Raw genomic sequence first — 22,719 nt, forward strand, 5'->3', positions numbered from 1 at the left:
AAGAGTTCAAGCGCTCGAAAGATGAAAAGAAAAGGATTTACATCGATTCTTATTATAATTTCTTCGATTTCGCTTCGAATTGGTAAAAAGAAAAAAACCTCCAAATTCGTGATAATATAAACGAATGTACAGAGTGTACTTGATTCATACTTAAATATATTGATAATAATACAATTAAAACGAAAGAAGATCCAAGAGTTTGAGCGTTCGAGAGATGAAAAGGAGGAGATTCAGATTCTTTCGAAAAGCTGTTACAAAAGAACAAAAATGTTTGAAATCGGTGATATTCAGAAGCCTCTACGAGGATCAAAAGAGAGAAAGCGCAATAACAACCCCGTCAAAATTTCGCCCCATGTTTCCAACCCCTAATTGCGTCCCCGCGTAAGCAAGCCAAACAAGCTGAACCACGCTACGAGACCTCGTTTTCTACAAATGGAACTCCCTTGTATCCGGGCAATCGTTACTCGTACATCATCATCGTGCCACAAACCCCGCGCCCCATCCCTCTCAAAGCACGTCCTTCTTTCTTCCCTTCGAGTACCAAACTCGTTCACCGCTTCCGTACACCACTCGCGAGATTAATCTAAACGATTAATCCACCATCTCGTCCCATCCGTGCAAACTGGAGGAACGAGAAACTTAGAAGGAGAATTAAGTTTCAGGAATAGATAAACTTGTATTACTCGATTCAAAATTCTTCCCTTCCCTCTTAACTTAAGCTACTTTTGGACGACTTCTCGAGAAAGATCGTCGTTGCTTCGATGTTTATTGGTGTTTATGGAAAAGGAAAATCGACGATGAAAACAAAATATCGATGCCAGAGAAAGATCCGAATCCGCTTCTTGTGCAGTCGCTTGTGTAGCAGCGAAACGATTAACTTAAAAGGAACTGCCAACTCTGATCGCCAACTTTCTGCCTCGCGAAATCGAGGAGGAGAAGGAAAGGAAAAAAGGAAGGGTTATCCGACGGAGCTCCTTTCCTGTTACCCAAAGATAACAACGATCCAACACTTCCGCGTGACGCGTTGTTTCTCGCCATTACGAGCAGATGCTGGACGACGAGTCGAGGAGGAGCGCCTCGCCTCCCCTCCCCTCGATCGCCCCGAAACGCGTGGAAATAATGGGCGTGACACGATTCCACCGGGCCGTTAAAACCACCGGCCCGAATTTACGTATTCGACCCTCGATCATCCCCTTCCTCGAGCAACGCTTATTAATTCTTGAAAGGGGTGAATAAATTTTCGCGGGAATCCCGTCTTCGTGGAAAAAAGAGGGAGGACGAGGAAGATTTATCTGGACGGTTTTGACGGATAGCTCCGGTTCCTTGACTTTCTCCCCTCTCGTCTTTCGGGAGTTGGTTGCAAAGGTGGAGGAGCGAGAGAAGATCGCGGAAGCGCTCGAGTTGAAATACTCTCTGAACTGCTTGAGGTAGAAGGGAAGAGCGTTTCGATTAAAGGCTGGGCGAGAGGATGTTAAAATTGCAGGAAACGCTCGAGATTCGTAAAGAGGATCGAATATTTATATTCGAATTTATTATATTCTTTTTTAATATCGTATCGTTTGGCTCGCGATATTTCCTAAATTTTAAAAGTTTTTAAAGAATATTAATTATCTCGTTTTCGGCAAAGACACGTGGAGATATTAATTTGGGGGAGGAATAATAATTGGTTGGAACACGATTATTGAAATTCGAGAAAACGGGGGCCAGCCAATTACGGAGGGAGCCATTTTGAATCATGGCGAAGATTACAGAGGATTGTAAAGTGTAGCGCGACAACGATTTTTATCGGGGTAATTGCGAAATTCCCTTCCCTCGCGTCCATTAAATCACCCTAATCTTTAATATCTCGGATACCGTGAGAAATTTGTTGGAGAAATTGGCCGGCCGATAAAAATGTCCTCCAATCTGATCTCGTACGATCTCGATACGAGCCTTTTTTTCGGACAAATTATCGGCTCTCCAGATGGCTTTTTTTTTACTCGAGTTGATTTAAATTTTTGTTTCATTTCACTTTATTTATTTATTTTTTTCTTTTCTTTTTTTAATCTAACGATAAGCGACGTCGTGAAGAAACTCGTCTAAGCAAATGGTGCTTAGAGTTGAACTTGGCAAGAAAGAATTAAAACTCGTAAATGGAAAAAAGAATTTCTCTCGGGTTATTAAATTAAATTAAAAGCCAAGGATCCGGTCTAATTAAACCTGATTACAAAAATGAAACGTCGCGAGAGTATGATTATAAAAATTTGAAAGTTAAATTAAGCCTGATTGATTCGTCAACTTCGGTTTAATTATTAATGGATGTTCAATTGAATAAGGTAAATCGGCGAAAGAAGGGAATTTTGAATTCGAAAGCAGTTCGTGTAATTAATTTTTGTCAGGAGAATATTGACAAAACTGTTCTTGGCTCGTCCTCGTGGAAATATGTGGCATATTGGCGAATACAGGATGTTTTTAATAAAAGATATATCCATTTATGAGAAGAAAAAGAAATGTGAAAAATTACGACGAATCTGTATTCACAATCGATTTAATAATTATATATTCGCGATATATTCCCCTAAAATTTCGATTTCATCGTTGGAAAATCATTTGAATTAAAATCCGTGAAATATAAAAAAATCTAAAATTCTTGAGGAAAGAAAGGGCGAATTTATAAATTCACGTTTTACAATATCCATCCGTGCAGAAGAAAAGTTCTAACCGACGAGATTAGGTTACGTGAAAGTAAATTGTAAATTTTTCCAAACATCGTTGAAAATAATTATCTGTATCGTGTTACAATCTGCGCGCGTAACGGATTATCCACAAGACTTATTAATTTTTTTCGCATATGCGTGAAATCACAATGTTCCACTATTAGGATAACACAGCGCCAAACTCTGAATATTTTATAATTTAAGATACATTTTAATATTCTTAATAAAAGAATCGTTGCGTGTCCATGATCCATTCTAATTAACATATTCGTGATACGTAAAACGGGTGGAACAGAATTATTAATTAATTTTCGTGATATTGATTATTATTGGTCGAATTCCAAGTAGAAGAAGAATTTTTCGAATCGACGATTTAATTCCCATAATTGTTCCATTATTATTTTACCATTAATCTTAGCGAGTTATCCATCGGGTTAAACGGAATCATTTTCAATTATATATCGTCAGAATCTGTTCTTTATTCGCAAATACACTTTCTCTACGTCGACTCTTTCGTTCTTCGGGTATAAAGCCTCGATCGATAATGGCACAATTTGTGGTGTACTTCGAGTGAAACACTTTGAATGAGATAGCTTACGAGCGATTTTATCTCTGAAAAAAAAAAATAAAAAGAGACCAGGCAAAAAAAACACGTTGGAACGAAACCGATTTAATTGTGATTTAATTGAACATCAAAGTGTCCGTTTCCACTCGAAAGGCAAATTATTGATTTGGAATGAATTCTTGAAACGAATAATATCGCGGATTTAATCCCTTGATTCGGATTGAATTGCACGTGTGAGAATAAATCAAGACAAAAAAGAAACAGGAAATTAAACAATTCTTCCAATTGGATGGCCAATAAAAGTGACAACCAACTTGATAAAAAAAAACGATAGGATTCGTGGTACCAAGATTTGCATCTACCACGATCTCCTCGATAAATTAACCCACCTGAAGCCATGTGCCAAAAGAGAAAAAAGGTTTTGTTGAACCTTGAAACACGGAAAGCTTCGATTCCAACATTATTCGTGTGAGCGAGACAAAGAAAAAGAAACAAAAGAAGGAAAGGAAGAGGAAACGAAAGGGAGAAAAGGAAAAACAGGGAGGATTAGAGGTTTTGCCAGACGAGGAAGGGAGAGGAATGGAGTGGAACGGTGGATGGGGAGGGAAAGTTTCTAAACTGGGCGGGGAAAAAAGGCCTCGCGCTATTTTAATTCGAGAGTGGGTGTCCCGGCTAGAAGCGGATTTAATCAACGCCCATTATGCGCCGGGAATGATACAGTTTTGTTCGAGTTTTCTTCGGGACTTTTCGCGCTCTGAAAGAAGTGTCTATCCGGGTTACCAATTACCACCTCGAAACTTATCCTCTCTATCGCGTCTTAATTAACGACACCAGATGCCGGAGAAGATTTTTCTCTTCCCTCTTTCCGTTCCTCCCAATTCGTCCTCTCCATCGCCATATGATTGGATTTTTGTTGTCGATTCATCTTGCAATTGTGCTTTCTTTTTTCTCTCCGCGATTAAATAAAAACAGGACGAGCAAGAAAGAATCCCTGACTCGACGGACCAACTTGGAATTCGAAATGGGCCAAGAAGAGCTGGGGAAGGGTGAGAATTTTCTCTTATTGCCGAATCGTGCAGAAATCGTTTAAGGAAAGACTGGTGGAAAGAGTTATTTTTGCGTAATTCAATGTATAGGATGGATAGATAGAGTTATTCCACGGATTGATTAGTCCGTAATTAGTGCGGTCCAATTGGACCAACCAGACGGAAGTATTTATCAGCATTTCGATCGATACAGATTAATCGTAGGATTATCCCCTAATCTGACGTAATGTTTGATCGGCTGGCGGCAGGATTCGCGTGATGTTGTACTTGATGGTTCCGGGTGATGGTACAATTGCATCAATGGGAGTATCGATGGAGGATCGATCGATTTTTTCGCAAAAAATTTACCTCTGAAAAACGTGAGCACGTTCGATTGGGACGGTAACGCGATACATAAACGGCGCATGACGAGATAAAAAATTCTCGCAGTGAGCCTTCGTCGAATTTTCAGGATGGACGTTTACGATATTTCAGAAAAAATATTCGAGAAATGAAGAGAGAGACGAAGATGAAAATGAGTAGAAACAACATTGCAACCTGGATAAAAATGCATGGATGCTGTTCATACGTTTGAAAAAAAAGAGGGAGAGAAACATTTCCCTTTCACCGTGTGCGTAATCCATCCATTTTACACGCCGGATCTCTCTCTCTCTCTCTCTCTCTCTCTCTCTCTCTTCCCCTCCATTTTTCCTCGCAATAAATAATTTTCGAATCCAAAAGAGCGGAGATCCTCGATATTTAACGAGTGCAAAATTTCCATCCATCCGTGATTGTTATCCGCAGGAATACAAAAAAAAAGAGGGGGAGGGGGAGGAAATTCTAGGAAGTTACACGATTGGAGTAACAATGAAAAACGGCCGGGCGAAACGGGCCATCTTTCGCGAAACCAAGAGGGAGAAGGAGGAAAATATATATCTCCATCTCTGCTCGGCCGGTGCAATTAGAGGGGATCGAAATTAATGCCAATCGATTTCGTTGGAAACCGTAGATCTCCCCTTGGAGAGCTGCCCTCTCACAAAAATTAACGGCGACAAGTCTATTCGGGTCTTGCCTGTTAGTTTTTCCTTCCTTCCAAGATGGGAGGAGGACACGCCGTTTCCCTCGATAAAGATGGAAACACCGAGAGGGTGAAAAAACCTCGACCGAGGAGAAGGCGTTGGAATGGGCGGAGGTGGAAGATGTAGAGACGTGCAGGGCGGTGATTACGATGGTTGATGAGAGTTTCACGCTCGGGTCGAACCGCAGCCACCATCGAGGCCCTACGGCGACAATTGTGGTGATCTCGTACGTGTTTAGCGTACGCCTGCGACCGGTGACCAGTTCGGCAACACGCGTGGCTAATGGAGAAAAGAGGGGGAAGCGCCGGTATCGAGCGTGGTGGGGGGAAGGCTCTACGATTTCTTGCCGCAGCGTTGTCGAATACAACGAACGGCGTGGATATTTATCTTTTTTCGGATGGAAGGCGAGGTTTTTACGCGCGAAAAAACTTTTCCACGTGAAACAATTTTCTCGACTCGACTGAGAGAGAAGAGGAGAGAAATGGACGAGTAAAAATTCGAAAGGATATTTCGAATGGTGTATATTGTAAATTTAAAACAAAAAAATAACGAAAGGTAAATTTTATTATTATCTTATTCGTCGGTTCGACGAGCATATTCGCGAACGATCGTACGTAATGGAGATATATCGCGTGCGTACACCTTCGAAAATGCATAGATGCGTCTGACTACACGCGTCCCTATTCTACTTCGCGCTCTCAATTCCCCTCTTTCGTTACTTCATTATTCATCGGGTTTTCGTGATTAAAATTTCAATTTACGTGCACCACTCGTGTATTAAAACATTATAGTTGTGCTTATATGATATAAACTTAATAAATCAAGTTGAAAAAATATGAAATAATTAACTTTCATGAATATTATATATATATGAAACTTGATGATATATTATATCGTATAATTATATCACGAAATATTAATCTCCAACTTTAAATTGGACTCCTTGTGGCTTCAAATTTTCGTCCAATTCGTTCGAGGACGATATCATTATCCATATCAATCCAATTAACCCATTTCAAATTTACTGTAAAATTTTTCATTTGTAGCTCTCAAACGAGACTGGAATCAAGTTCTCGAGTAACAATTCTAAACGCGTGAAAATATGATCTCCTCCATTCTTCGGGATTAGGTTTCGGTTATCGTACATTTGAAAATGTTGGAAAAATTCGAGTTTTTATCGTTTCGAAAAATCTCATACCCGTTTTGACCCGTTTTGAATTTCTTCCCTAATTTCTCCCCGCCCGATGCTCCCTCTTTGTTCATTCGTCGAGAATCGTTCGTGGAGGCTAAGAAACGAACGGCTAAATACGAAAGCTTTCCTTTCTTCTCCTCGAATTTCCCGAGTTTTTTCTTCGAGTTCTTTAATTCACTCGCGCAGGACAGGCGGAAAAAAATAATTACAGGATTATTTTCTCTCGCGTCGTTTCGAAAAATTCACGTCCCCTCCCCTCCCCTTTCATTCCTCTCCGCCACCTCTTGTTCGTCGCTTTTGAATCTAGCGAAATTGTGAAAGACACGTTCGTCCTTCTCCCGCACTTGAAACAGTTGGAATTGTTTCAAGATTTATTTGGATACGTTGCTCGAATAATTTCTCCTCTCCTTTTCGAGGAAACCTCGAAGGCTTCCTCGAGGACCATCGTACACGGAATATCGTAGCCATTCGTGTTACGAGGGATCGTGTCGTGAATTAAAAATTTTCGAAAGAATCGATCTAATTTGTAAAATTCATCTCAATTTGTCGTGGGACAAATTGAAATAATTTCTAGATACATACACATCGATAAAAAGCAAAGTTGATCGTGTCAACTTTTATCTAAAACTAAATCTCGATTAAACAAGAGGCGATCAACGGAAGATCGAGACAGTTGTAACGAAGAGGAAAGGAGAGGCGATTTAATAAACTAAATTATCACGTGCGTTAACTAATCCTGCTAAATATAACGAGAAAAGTTGTGTGTGCACGACGAAACGCAGGAGGAGAGAGGAAGAAGTGTTCGAACGCCCCGCCATTTCCTACCAAAAACGAGCGCTCGAGGAAAATTCCATTTTCAATTTATTTCGCAAACACTCGTCCCTTCTCTTCCTTCTTCTTCTTCTTCTTCTTTTTTTCTTTCCTTCCTCTCCTTTGCCCGACAAATCGCACTCTATTCGACCTTCGAAAATCGAAGAATCATAACGGTGGAAGAAATATAAAAGAGAAGGGAGGCATCGAATCGACGATTGATGATACATCGGGTGGCACGTTGGCGAGATTGCCGTTTCGAAACTTGAAATACACGGCGTTGGCAAAGTTTCGGGGAAGCCAATCCACTTTCGTTCCGATCGATTCTCCTTAAAAAAAAGATATTAGCTCGTTTTCGTAAACGAGTGTCGTGAGATTTTTAATTGTAATTCGGATCAATTGGAGAGATATTTTTAATATCTCGTTTTGTTCATGCGAAGAGTTCTCTCCCATTCGAGGGAGAGAACGATAACAACTGCAAAAGTTTGGAAACGAAGTATCCCAAGTTGCAGACTCCCTGCAGGACACGAGAAGTAAAACCAGCTTCTTCTCCTGCCATATTTTTTTTAAAAACTTCCCTTTTCATGCATTTCTTCGAGATTGAAATATCATCGTCCGGGATAATTTTATAAACACACATATTATTTCGCAGAGCGATGGAGAATTTAAAGAAACAATATTATACGATCGCTTGTACACAACGAAAATATTCGAGCAGTTGAGTTAATAATTCAATCAATTCCTCCCTCGAGGAGTATATCTACCAACCCTAATCCCGTTAATAATTCAATTCAGCGGGGGAACAATGGAAACGTCACCCTCACCCACGCCGCCGTATTAAATATTCCACGCAAACGGAGCAATTCTTCTCTAATAATTACTTCCCTCTCGAATCATCGTACCAGACGAGCCAAAGTGGATTAAACGAAGAAGAAAACCTCCTTTCAACCTGTGAAGATGATAGATTCCCCCCCTCTTAAACGGCGATATATAACACGACGAGGATACAGAGAAGGAAGGACGAGGACGCGGCATAAGTTAAGGCGGCCAAGTTTCTCGGGGGGGGGGGGGGGGGATGCGGAAAAAAACACGGAGACGAGCAAGTTCGTAAACAGCAGTAGTTGAAACTCGTAGTTGGTGGCGCACGTCACAAAGAAGACATTCGCGGGGCTATTTCTTTGATCTCGTCTGCCTGAAGTGTCCCGTAATAAAAAGAAAGGGGGATGGAGAAGTTAGTTGGAGGAACCTGTTCAAGGAACTCGTCCTTCCTTTCACGAACGAGAATCTTTTCTTGGGGGGGGGGGGGGGGGAGTCAAAGAGAGAATGGGATAACGATGGGTTTCTTTTTTTTTTTTTGGTGTTGGAACGTAGATCGATTTTTGAGAGGAATTTCTGGGGATTGGAGGGGATGATTTCTTTGCTGGAACGTGGATCGATTTGGGGATAAAAGTTTTGGGATGCAAAACTCGCGACCATTTTGTTGTTGTAAAATCTTGAAATTTTTGGGATGGATTTGGATGGGGTGGGAATGTTAGTGGGAATTTCGCGAATTTCCCTTCTTTTGCCAGGGAATGTTTGTAAACATCGAACGATGTTCGCGGATGAATCGACGAAATACATTTTAATTAGATTCTATGTATCGTCGAATGCTTGATATCTCGAAATTTTGTTTCGACATAATAATACGGGAACCGTTTCTTCGGATCTTTTCTTTTTTCTCGCAAAAAAACAAATTTTAAGTTTTTAAATTTTGGGGAAGATAAAAGGTGAATAAAAATTTCAAAAATTCAATGAAAACACGAATATCAATAATTTGTACAAATTATAAAAGCGCTTAAAACTTTCATAATATCAAAAATTAAATAATATCCTGTCCATTTTACGTGCGTGTGTTGGAAATAAAAATTTGAATGGAATCGTTTTTTTTTTTGAAAAATAAAATTTATTTATTTATTCCAAAAATATATATCGCGTGCATGAAATAATAGTTGCAACAGATATCGTCTCGATTTACTTATACTCCAGCTTGTCAACTGGAAACCTTAACCAGTTTCGAACACGATATTTTGATAATTTTATACGATAATACAACAACAAGCGAGAAAAAGGATTATTCGGCAAAATAACACGGACCTCGTTATCGATGAACAGAATTCAACAGAGGGAGCAAGATTTCATTATTATCAAATCTAATCTATCCATGGCAGAATAGAAATTCATCGTGGGAGAAACTGTTAAATTATTTAAGAAGAAGAGAACTGAACGGAGAATTAAATCATTGTTATTTCGATGCCAGAATCGCATCGACACCTCGATGTCGCGGAAGGAAAAAGTTTATCCAAGCGGGATCCACGTCAAATTTCAACGAGCCGTGCGAATATCCCCTCACACACGTTTCGAAAAGCTTTTCCACAAGGCGCCACAATACGCTTCAACAACGTGAAATATGGAGAAATTTTGTCGAAAAAAAGGAAAGCGATACTTTTATCTCTGTTCGAAGAAAAATTCAAAACTCGAAACTCGAGAGGATCGGACGAAAAGGTGGAACAAACATGACGTCTAAGAAACTACGAAGTTGAACGAAAGTATCTCAGAGGACGCCGATATTTATCAAGTTGAGATATTTAATGATGCGTTGGAAAATTCACGCGTCGAATAATTTTCCAATTTGTTTTTCATGGTACAAAAAGAGAGGATTTTACTTGAAAATAGACAATTTTGCCTCCCTTTCTATAAGTATACGAATCAAAATTATACGAGAAAGTATAGAGAAAGGCGTGAAAAAAAGAAAGAAGATTTTGGTAGTCTTCAATCGAAGCAGGATTCGAAAATGACCGGCGAAAAGCAGCTGAGGCAGCTTGCCAGAGAAGACGTGGTCGTCGTCGCTCGCCTCGAGCCAGAAAATTCCGTCCAGAACGATTCGTATCACTTGTTACGTGACGCGCAACTGTATCTCACAGCAACCGATCGATTACGCAACGTCTCCGTCTGGATCCGGTGGAGAGAATTTGCAACTGAAAAGATGGATCCCCGCCTCGAGATTTTTCGAAACGAAATCGAGGAGAAAGGATTAAGAGTTTATCACGTAGAGAATGGATTGACAGAGTGATTTAACTCGGTAATAACTCGCACGAGGATGAAATAAGAGGTTGTATAACCTGTCGTGTCTCGTCGAGCCTCGTTTGGTTAATCACACGATTTCTATATCCGTAGCCAAGGCTTCCTTGAGAACGTGATTAATACGCTTGTCGACAGAGGATCCTTTCCTTCCATCTCCATTTTCTCCCTCAATTAACGACCTATTCTTATACCTCGCTCGCTTCTTCTTCTTCTTTTTTTTTTTTTTTCCTTGCACACGGTAATTCAACAAAGCGGATTCTCGGTGGAAAACTGAAGTGTGCACTTTTGGTCGACGACCAAAGGTGGAATGGGACGGAAATTGATGCGAAGGATCGAAAGTTGTAAGTTGGTAACAGGGCCGCGCGGAATTAATTCACCGAATGGAATCTTTGGTGGAGGCCGGTGAAAGTGAAGTTTTCCTTTGGAAGCGTAGGGAACAATGGCTGGAACAACCGTTCGCCGGTGTCAAACTCGCCTCTCCATTTGTCCGGGACAAAGGGGGACCGCTAATCCCAAAATGAGAATAACGTTCGAGGAATAAGAAAGAAAAGAGGGAAATATAGTGGGAAGTGCCGTTTGCGTTTTCTAATATCATATACGAGGAATGAGAGGAGGAAATAAATTGTATGAGACGATGCAACGTGTTGATTCTCAAGGCACCACTTGGATCGACGCGGCAATTCGAACGATATTTTATTTATTTATATCGTTATTATTTATTATTATCGCAAGCAACGATGAGCCAGCAGGAAAATTCTTTCTCTCTGTGGAAATATTAAAAAAGGAATGAGGAAACTTTAATATAATACGATATAAATCCTATATTTAATTGTTGATGACCGTCAGCCAGCATTGGATTCAATCGATCGATATTCACTTGTGCTTGATTTTTTTAAAATATCGCTTCGCGAATAGATTGCTGGATAGAAATATTATTTTCAAAGTTTCCGAGTTTTGCGAGCGTGGAATGAACTGTAATGAAATTAGTTCGAGTTTGATTTTTCGAGTTATTAAATAACGAAATTATTTCTATTCGTCGAGAGATAGCGATAAAAATAGAGATGTAGTGAATATTTTTAAAGGAAAGACGGCTAAAAAAAAGTTCAACGTCAGTTAATAATTTTAACCCTAATTCTAATTTCACTTCGAACAATTCTAATAACGAAGCGGAATTTTCAAAGCGAAGAAAAATTATCGAGATGGATAACTCGATAACTCAAATTGCGCCAACTCGTCAGACGGCGAATAAAGTAACACGCGCTACAAACACGATATAATACGAAAAAATAATTTCCAAATACACTCTTCGAAACGATCGCTTCTGCGTTCGAGAAGAATTTGTTCCTTCGTTTTCGTTCCTCGTCGTTCACGCCTTTCTCCTTTCGAGCGATTCCTCGTATCAGGCGTGATTCAGCGATGGGTCGAAAATGATGTTTGCCATACGTAATGGCGCAAATCGATAGGCTCTCGTATAAGCGGAGGGAAATTAACGTCGCGCCATCCGGTACACAGGACGTGTACCGGTAGATACAGCCGGCATCGAAACCCCTTAATTTGCGGCAATAGGCCTCTCCCTCTCCCGGCAAGGGGACGATTCTCTCGCCAGATCCCTCGTCCGCTAATTACTGCCTACGTCAAATTCCCTCGCAATTGCCGGCCAACCGCAATAAAGATTTCACCGATTAATCGGGATTTCGAGGGGGTGGATCTTTGTCGCCCGGCCCAACACCTCCCCCTTGTTCGAAACTGGATTGTCCTGGAATGTATACGCTTCTTCGTGTTTAAAAAGGGATTGTTGGGATTTTTTTTTCATATTCGATCGAAAATATTTTTCTGGGAATATTGTTGCAAGCTGTTTTAGTGAAAACAATTTGAAAGATACGTAAATTAACGATAATTAACAATAATTATAATAAAGAAGTTTATATTGTCTTTTTATTCTTCTTTTTATGAATAAACGATCTGACGGGAGAAAAGAGAGGGAAAATAGTAAAATATAGGTCGCAAAGGTAGGCATAGAATTAGAGATTGGATACTTAAATTTAGATGGTGGGGGATGTCTCTTTTTTCCTTTTTTGTTATTCAATAAGAATAAAGATAGAGGACGAGAGAGCGGCATTGGTATAATGTGTAAATAGTAAGCGACAGTGTAATATCTTCATATGCTATATCGAAATTGGAAATCATATGTATTTCATATCTGCAAGTTATACAAGTTCGGCTCTCTCCCAACTTTTTTATTCCAAGACTTTTCTTTGCTACTTTCCATTTCTTTCGATTTATCTTACCCGATCCGATAAAGGAAAAATCCTTTCGACAAATCGTTCCATCTAAATTATCGCCCCATCCATTCCCTTGTTTCGAAATTTTATCTTACGGAAATGGTTAAGTCGAGTTGATTAAAAAAGAAATATATATATATTTACCGGTGATCCATGTGCCGTTGAAGCTTTTGGGTGACAAGGAGCCCGCGAGCCATTCCTCCAGAGAGATACCGGATGCGAGGGGGGCCCTCGAGCCGGAGGAATCCGGGCTTCCGGTTAAAAGAACGGTCGCCGCGATGACTAAGCCGAGCACGACCACGGCGACCAAGCAGCCGGCCAGAAATCGTCGCCAATTTCGCTGCTTGTTCTTCGTCATCATGTCCTGAAACAATCGGCCGACACCACGGGTTATAGGCAGTGTCCAGTTGGCTGCGGAGTTGGGAAACCGACAGATGTTAAGGACGGGGTGGATTTGGCTGCCAACACGTGGCTCGGAGAGTTTGCGACGTTGATTAAGAATTAGAAGGTTTGGAACGATCGAGAAATGCACACAGAAAGTGGCGAGTAGTTTGTGGATGAAACTCTCCGCGTCTCTTTAAAAGGGATTGGAAATAATAAGGTTGGCAGGATAGATAGGGTAGATTTATCGGCGATTCGACTTTCTTTTCCGTTTTATTCGTATATAATGATTCGTAATAATAATCATTTTCTTTAAATAAATAGACGCGCGTCAAAAGGAGAATATTTTAAATGTTAACTAACCGTTGTTAATTTAATAACACGCGAAAAGGAGAAAGAGTCGATCAATACGTAATGTTCTCCTCGATTCACGTGAGTATATGAACAATATTAATTTTCTTATCTTACAAACGTTTTATCTTTGGTGTATTTTTACTTTCAACGATTCTTCGCGAATTTTCGACGAAAATTCTGTGAAATATATGTATACACAGATATCTCATGGTACACGTCTCATATGCATATACTCCTCGTCGTCCGTTTCGAAAACGAAACACGCATCCCGCCCACAATGCGTTTAAATAATTCTCTCGGTGTAAAAGAGTCAAGGAACATTACCTCGTTTCGCTGTTTATCGCTTCGTATATACAACCGTGTCGATTTTCTTTCTCTCTCTCTGTCTGACCTGGATTCTATTTGGACCGGTAACAATTCTTCTCTCGTGTTTACCTTCGGGACGTTTTCAACGCGACGCGACGTTTAACTTGGCTGATGAGAACTTCATTCGTGCAATTCCTCTCCTCGGAACGCGTTTGGCGGAAGATGAAAGGCCGCCTTAAGCTCCGTCCACACCGACCGATCAATAAATCACGAGGGAGGTGACGCTTCTTCTCTCTCCTTCTTTTCTCTTTCTGTTTAATTTCATCGGCCGATTAGAAGAGTTGGAGTTTTAATTATCAATGGAGAGAAGAGGACGCGAATTTTTTAATCGAATTTATTCTATAAATCAAATATTGCTTGTCTCTTTGAGCTATGATTCTCTCACTTTTTCAGAGGAAATTTTTATGGAAAGGAAGGGAAGAACGAAACTTCGTTTCGAAAATCTGGATCATCTTTTTTTCTTATCCCCGCGATTTCCAATTGCGTTCGAAGATCCATCTGGCCTTGGACGGCTCAAAGAAGCCGTGTTGTGAAATTATCCTTTGCCTCGAAGAAGACGACGCAAATTGAACAGAATTGGTTTTATCGAGTTTGGAAATACGAGGTGTTAATTTCTTTCGAAATTTTTCCCTATCATTTTGTCCTTTCCAATTCCAATTACGCTCTACATTATGATAAATCAATTGATAAACGATCGAAACAAACGATCGCTTTAAATTTAACGATAAACTCGCGACACCGAGAACACAAGAAAAGAGACATTTTTGTCTTGAGAAAAGACTTGTTGCGTAATCGCATTACGTAACGAGACAGTATGGGGAAGATATTTCAAAGAGAAAAGTGTTAAAACGAACGAGTCAACGAAGGAATCATCTCAAAACATTCTCAAACACGCCGCGTCTTTTTATCTCCAGGAAATTTCTAATGTCACGAATTAAACGAAACCAAATTCGAGGAAGAAGGAATCGTGGTTCGAGATCATTCTATTGCACGTGAGAGAGGCTTTGGAAAGAGGACGATGCTCGCGACGATCGTTTAAAGAAGAAACCGAGAGAAGTTTTCAATTATCGCGAAGAACCGTCTCTGAAGCTGGCCGAGGGCAACGTTTCTCTTCCGCGATTACATTACGGTCGACTGCGGCGAGAATTTTTCCTGGGATCAACGCTTCCGGTTATCCGGCTCGAGGCGAAGAGATAGTTATACACGGCCGTCTAAAAGTTTCGTCGGGTTTTTTCTTTTCGTCGCGTTAATTAATCGACAGAATGAAAAATTTTCGACCAATTAATTTCAACAATCGAAGATTTTAGTAAATATAGAAGGGGAAGGAGAAAATTGCGAACCTTTTGTTCTTGATGAACGAGTATTTCGTTCGTACGTTTTTGAATTCGAGGTGGGTGAAAATTTTGTATCCTTTTCTCTTCCTTTTTTCGTCGGGAATAACAGAGTGAATAAAATAATAGATCCATTATACTCGTGATGTAATGAGTTTGCGAAATCATTTAGGAGGATTAAACGTACGAAGGGAAATTTTGAAATTACTTTCCTATGCAATTTTTTAATTATTAAATATTATTATTACTCGAGGAAATTGAAAAAAAAATAACGAACAAAATTTATAACATATCGGTGACGAAGAGAGAAGGTATAAGTGGAGGAAATATATATATATTTCGCAAGTTAATGGGATAATGTTACTTTTTAACATGGATTTCGATTGTTAAACAACCGGGAGGCGAAACTTTTGAATGGAAATGTACCGTCGCCTCGAGATTTTCTCAAGATCCCCCCCCGTTTTATTATACGTACTTTATTACACGAGCTACGCGGCACGATTTCATTTTCCTTCCCTATCCATAAATTCACCAACGATCCTTCGACCGCTTAAAAAATAGTATAATCCCTCCCCCGCGAGAGAGGATCGTTCGCGTGATTTATCATCACGCTGGATAAATTTTTTCTCCTTTTTCTTTTTTTTTTCCCCCCCATTCGACCGCGACAACCGGTAAGAGATTCTCGGGGGGAATTGAATAATAAGAGCAAAGGGAGCGAAAATAAAAAAAAAAGGATGAAAAGAATGGTTAAGAATTCGAGGATAGAGCTCGCGAAACATGTCTTCGAGGGATCCAGATTTATGGAGCGCAGGAATATCCAGGTGAAAAGGGTGGCATCCTTAGGCCACGGTGGCTTAGCTCGTGAACGACCAGCCATCCGAGGAGGTATCCTTCCACGGAATTCTCGACGAATTTCACAAAATTTAAGGGATAAATAATCGAGACGACGTTCGAAGCGGATGCTATTTATATTTATACGCGATTTTTGATATTTTTAACAATAGGATTTTTCATTAATCCTTTGTGTAAATTCATCGCTCCTTTTCCTGATAATTTTTTCCAAGTGCGGAGATAAAGTCGATAGAAAAGTGAGAAATGATTGAATGGTTTTTAAAATTGTGCCTCACTGAGTTCATTAATTTTCAAGTATCATACCAATGAAATGTAACAATTGTATAAAAAGGTGGTATAATTTATTTTCGTATCAAATAAAATTTGAAAGAAAATCTTGTAGAAAGTTAAGATTAAAATTCTACTGGTAAATTATATAGAATCTATAATACCTTACGCGAGTTTAAACTCAGAAATACAAATGTAGCTTTCACTCGACGTAATATCTTCGAGGAACGTAACAATAAAATTTACGACTATTTAGAATTAACCAGTAATTCACACAAGTCTAAGAATAATAAAAATAAAATTCGTAATATTTAACATTTCGAAGAAGCGAAGGGTATACAGAGAAAATTTCACTCGAGAGCGACATTTCACATGGACGTAGCCCCTCGAGAAACATAGAAAGTCCAAAGTCTTCCATCCCTTTTCTTCGCATTAATTCATCGAAGAAGCCTTGATACTCGATACAACGAACGATAAAATGTCTCTCGCTCGTAGGGGATCCCCCTTTTCAGATGGGAAAAGCCACGTTAAGAGCCATAAAGCGTTTAATTTCGAACGAAAGATGGAAAATTCAACTTGCAATCTGTCGAGCGAAAATTGGGAAAATTAACGACGTGTATGTCGAATTGATGGGCTTTATACAGTGAAGCATAACCCTTTTAAGGGAGCAATCGAGGAGTCGCGGCTGCTTCCGGATAGGATAAGAAAACGTATAGGTGAAACGTGAGGTAATATCCGGCCGAGTGTAATCATCTTTCGGATTCCATATTCTTGGAAAAGTAACAGCCTCCTCCCTCGTTTCGTGTCCTTAACGCGAAAGTTAAACGACGCTTGTAAGCCTCTTTTATCAAAATTAAATTTAAACCTCCCCCGAGACTCGTCCATTTCAGGGGGGAAAGCTTCATCGTCACGACGGATGGACTTTTTTCTTTTCTTTCTTTATCGCGAAATTTCATTTAACAAATGATTTTTAAAAGGGGGTTTCGCTACCGGTCGCGTGAAGTTTACAAAGGGAAACGATATCGGATAGTTCATAACGGTATCCACTTTGTTTTATGCTTCGAGAGGATTATTTTACGCTGCATCGATTCGTTGTTGCCGTTAAAGAAATTCCTTTTTAAATAATTCGTCCTTTCTTTTTTTTCTTTTCTTCACCCCTTTTTTAATGTGAAAAAAATGGGTAACAGTATATATATATTTACGATTCTTATTAAGAATCGATGATATTTGTTTTACTCTCTTTTCTCCACAAATCTCGATGGTTTAATTTAACGAAACGCTGTGTGATAAGAAGTCGGTGATATTAAAAATTTTAAAAACAAGAGAGAAGAGAAGAATAGATCGGATTTCAGGCGGGTGAAGAAGATTCGATTCAACGGAATTGATTAATTGAAAAGAAAAATGTACAGTTCGACGCCCCCGATATAATTTCACTTATCTAAATTGGCGAAACTATAGCTTGGTCGAGGGGAATCAACGAGTCAACGATCGATACAACCATCGGCGAGCCTTTCCCATTTTTAAAGTGGTTCTAACCATTTTTTCTGATTTACGCGCCAATCGACAAGATTTATCGGGCCATCCCATAAAAGGATATTCGAATACGCGGAAGAAATGAGACGTAACTCTTTGGCCAGCAATTATTCTGATCCCAAAATGGAGAAAAAAAGAAAAAAAAAAGATAAAAATAACGAATACAGAATTTTTCGCGTGCCTCTAATCGCGACAATTACTTTTTTAATTGCAAGATGTTGACACAATGGAACACGCAATAACGCGATGATAAATTCATTTCGTCACATTTCTTTTTCTCTTTCAAAAAGATAAGAAGAAGTTGTCGAGTCGAGCGCGTCTCGATTCGTTGCATGATGCAATATCTGTCAATATCTGCGTATCGATTCGCAATTTTTCTTCCCCTCCTTGTTTTAGGGGTGGGGAATCACCAAATTTTTCCCAAATTTAAAATATATTTTTAAACGGCGTATTGTATTCCACCGATTTAAATAAATCCCAACGAACAGTGGCTGTCCATAAAGATATGGGCGAGGAAGAGGAGGGGAAGGGGAAATATTCTGCAGCTGATTAGAAAGGAAAAGAAATGTGCAGGTATACGTTGGAAAGGGGTGTATGAAAGAAAGTGAGTAGCGGTCTGTGCACATCATTATGAATGAACCATCCGTAGTTACTGTAATTACAGAATTTTAATTGGACTCTCGCAACTGCGAAAGTTGCGGGGGAGGGGGTGGCAAACTCTACTCCACGTAAATCAATTTCATTAAAATATTCCCAATTATATAAAAATATTACTTGAATATCTCGGCGAGTTTTAATACGAGGATCCAAGTTGGATAGTTTTTTAACCGTTCCATCTGCGTTTCAGAATATATATATATATATATATATATTCGCGCCGTTGAAAAGTAAATAGAGCAGGGAGAAACGTTGGGAAATTTTATTTCGAAAATGAATCGCGCGCGCGGATAAGCGTTCTACTATTTTTTTTAAATATTCAAAAAGATGGATACTCGGGTGTTTAAAAACTTAGTTATTCATGAATTGGAATACTCGAGGAATTTTTTTGACAGATTTGGAATGGATTTTTGAGTGATAATTGAGTCTCGTGTAAATTTAAAAAAGAATCGAAATAATTCAAATAGATGGAAATTAAGATGTAAACTTCAAGAAAGCGCACGTATTTCCAGGCATCGAAGATACTTTCTTACTAAACTGTCGAGAGTTCAAATGTTAGGACGAATTTCTTGAAAGAATTAATTGAGAAACAGCCATTATAACACGAGTTTCACCGAGGAGGAAAGATGATTGTGTTAAGGATACGCGTTACGAAGCTGGAGGAGCTGAGGCAAATTTCACCGTGCGAATTTGAAAAGATCAGCTGATGAGTCACGACGCACGTGAAACTGGGATATTAAGAACGGTTAAGTAGGTAGTTCGGTATTCAGCATCGCGAAGAGAAAGGATGCAATTAAGTATGCCTATCTCCCTAAAGTGAAAGCCAGCCAAGCGAATAAAGATGCGAAGAGAGATGCGCCCACCCTTCCTAAAGAAGAGAGACTTTAATGCCCCTTTCACACCGAATCGGCTCGTTCAATCGGACCATTGTGAAAGTTTCGTGAAAATGTTCTCGATCGGTAATTGATTTCGAACGGATCGATCGTTTGTCGGCAGAATATCTCCGAAGAATTGGCGGTAAATGCACGACGAAGAAGAAGGATTTAAATCATTTTTTAGCAAGCAAAAATTCGTTCGATCATTGATACATCGATATATCGTACACACGATTATCACACGATAATTACTGTATACACTCTTTAGGATATGATACTTGCAATTGCACTGGTCCGCTGTATTAATTAATCATTAAACATTATGGTGTATAATAACGGATATAATTTTGCTCGATATCGGTAACCAGGGATAATTACGTAGCTTAAAGGGAACCTTGTTTAGTAATGGTTAATTATTCGATCTGATAATGACAATGTTAAAAGTGAAAAGTCTTGTGTATGCTACATTAGAATTCTAATCTATTCTATTATCTATTTCAATTAAATGGTAATTTCGGGATATATTTAATTCCAAATACGCGTGAAATTTCAATGAAACGTTAAAAGATGATGAGAGGCGTATGAAATTTAAATGAAATATACCGCGGATTAAAAAATAATTATTACACATTAGAAGAAGAAAATCATAAATTACGATAATCATGGACGGGATCGTTAATATAAATTGCGTAAGTTATCCTTTAAGGCGAGTGCGAATTACCATAGAATTGAATTGCCTCTAATGTCAATGCAATTTTCCTTCTGCATTTTTTTCCTCCACAAGATATCATCAATAAAAGGATAGACTAATAATAGGGGAATAGATTGCGACAATCTTTCAACTCGGTGCATCGCCGAGTTGTAAACATTTTGTTAACGTCTCAACCTTGGCGACTTTCACGCACATTGCCCAATCTATTAATTCGACCCTGACGAGTACAACCAGTTCGAACACAAAACCTGTTTTCCAATGTCGTTGCATAATCGTTGCAACCACGTTCGTTCCACGATTATTCCTAGTATAACCTCGTAAAATCTCGACAATATTCTACATAATAGCATCTGAATTCGATTTGCAATATCGATACAAAAATTTTAGGTTATGACAGTTTGCTTTTTATGCATCGCGATGGATCAACTGTTCAACTGTTTTTCGAGTTAATTTCAGGCGACCGCAACTTTCTCAAAAACTGATACCTGTACCTCGAATTAACGAAACGAACGAAATTGTAGCCGGCGAGTCGTAAATTAACGAATTTTAAAAACATTCGAGTTTTTCGTCCATAAGATAGTGGTATGGAAATGAGGCACAGAGAGAGACTGTGTTTCATTTTTTTTTTTTTTTTGTACAATTGCAAATCGAATTGTCAACAAGTGTAAAAACTCTTGTTTCACGGAGACACAATTTCCCATAGCGTGATTATCAATTGAATTTACATGCAGTCTCACTGGAATGCGAGTGTTTCGCGTATTTTCCCTCCATTCACGTTTACGCCTTGTTTCCATGTAATCGTTTTATTGAATTCGGTGTCAAGGGTATGAAAAGCATTCAGCGGTAGAGCCATCATTTATTAATCAAACGTAGACATCAGTTTAACGCTTTAAAACACATTTCCCCCCTATTGATTTATCAAGATAAAAAAAAGAGAAACAAATGGAAATAGATTCAAAGAAATCGTACAAGAGTAATAAGAATTATTAATTAATTATAAAATTTCAGAAAAAGGAAAAACTTACTGTTTAAATTATGGAAAGAGTGAAAATTTTATATCTTAGCTGTTCAATTTACAAATAATTCGTATAAATTGGGCGAGATTTCAAAAATGAAAAATTAAGCTTTCTAATTAATCCAAGAGATTGAAGCCGTTGTTTCCTGGGTGATATACATAGCTTTGTCCTGCGGCTTTTGACGTCACATAAAGCACACAGCAGTTAGAGAGTAATTTAAGCTCGTGGCAACTGTTACAGAATAAAATTAAGGAATTCTTCAAAAGGGAAAAGTAGAAATTAAATTCTAGTAAGTCAAGGTAAATTTAAGAATTCTAAAAATAATATTTTTTACCGTAAGAAATCGCAGAATGTCAAATAACAGAGAGAAACGAAATGAAAAATTGCGGAAGCGTTCGCCTCAATAGAGACCGAAAAAGGATGCAATCCGACGAGTCACTCAATAATGATTGTAGTCTGAAAAAAAAAAGAAACGTATGAACAATTTGAATCGTTCTCAGTGAAACTGAGCAATCAAACTCAAACAAAGCTGGAAACGAAATTAAAACAATCTTTTATTCTACAGCTTTGAAGCTTATCGTTTATCGTCTCAAACGATTCATTCAACAATTTCCCACCTCAAACAGAACACAATTCTTAATAACATTGTGTACAGCGTTAAATTATTCTCTATAATTATTTGAGAGAATGATTCAACAATGGCAACAAGTTTAAAAAAATTCCCAACAAGCGAAACAGAAAATAATATATTCGTTATTTGTATTCTGATATTTGATAAGAAGTATAAGAAATATCTGGTTTGCTTATCATTTCTAATATTCGTTATTTTTTTCATTATTCTTTACTGTCCGGTTCAATCAGTCGATCAAAAGATATGGCGACCACGCATGCGTATTAATACTTCGATATGAAATTTTCTAACGTACAAAAATAATGTTCAAATTCCGTATAAAATTATGACACGAAAAAATTCTAATTAAGCAATAATTTTTTCTTGGAAACATGAATTTCAATCATTTCGTATTTACTAAGTTAAATTAGCAAAAAGCTCAACAAAGATTCGCTTCGAATTATGCTCGAATGTCTCGAATAACCGCCATAAAAATGTCGAAAGAATCATTAACCAAACCAGCAAATTATCTCATTTCGTAAATACCTGATATGACAGAAACGAACAAGTCTTGAACAGGACATACGAACATGTGGATAACCTCGTCCTATTAAATCGATCCAATACGAAACCCAACCTCAATGCGATCTGCGAGAGAAGGTGAATTGACAGCAAGAGCACAAAGCCGCATTTTCGTAGAAAGTAAGAAAAGTGAACGCTCACGTGTCGAAGATACCGGACTGGAAACGGCATCCACGATGTTCAATATGTTCTTGATTAATCCAGCTTGACACAAATTTCGTATTTCTCGATAGAAACGAATCAACTCGTTAAAAATCGGTCGCGATTAATTTTTCGATAGAAAAAACTAGCGATCGAATACGCGCATACGATCACACGTCTGTAAGTATCGCGCGACTCCTTCTTTCTCAGTCTTTCTCATGCGAGTTGTTGTTCGGTAATATTCGGCTGTATTCGGCTTACTTCGGCCAAATC

At 38.8% G+C, this 22,719-nt stretch overlaps 1 protein-coding gene across 7 annotated transcripts in view; it reads right to left on the reverse strand.

Moving 5' to 3' along the window:
• Positions 1–22,719, reverse strand: part of LOC100867828 (venom dipeptidyl peptidase 4) — a 214,324-nt gene that overhangs the window by 178,243 nt on the left and 13,362 nt on the right. For 3 of the 7 annotated variants that reach the window (XM_086902911.1, XM_086902914.1, XM_086902912.1), the window contains one exon: positions 12,914–13,133. In XM_086902911.1, coding sequence (XP_086759037.1) covers positions 12,914–13,133 — 220 coding nt within the window. Of the gene's footprint in view, positions 1–12,913; positions 13,134–21,447; positions 21,570–22,269; positions 22,372–22,446; positions 22,655–22,719 lie in introns of those variants that run through there. The other 4 variants (XM_086902915.1, XM_031920123.2, XM_086902916.1 and 1 more) reach the window with 4 other exon arrangements.

The sequence above is a fragment of the Apis florea genome, unplaced genomic scaffold, assembly GCF_048593485.1.
Source record: "Apis florea isolate Af1SG1 unplaced genomic scaffold, ASM4859348v1 contig_2274_pilon, whole genome shotgun sequence".
NCBI lineage: Eukaryota > Metazoa > Arthropoda > Insecta > Hymenoptera > Apidae > Apis > Apis florea.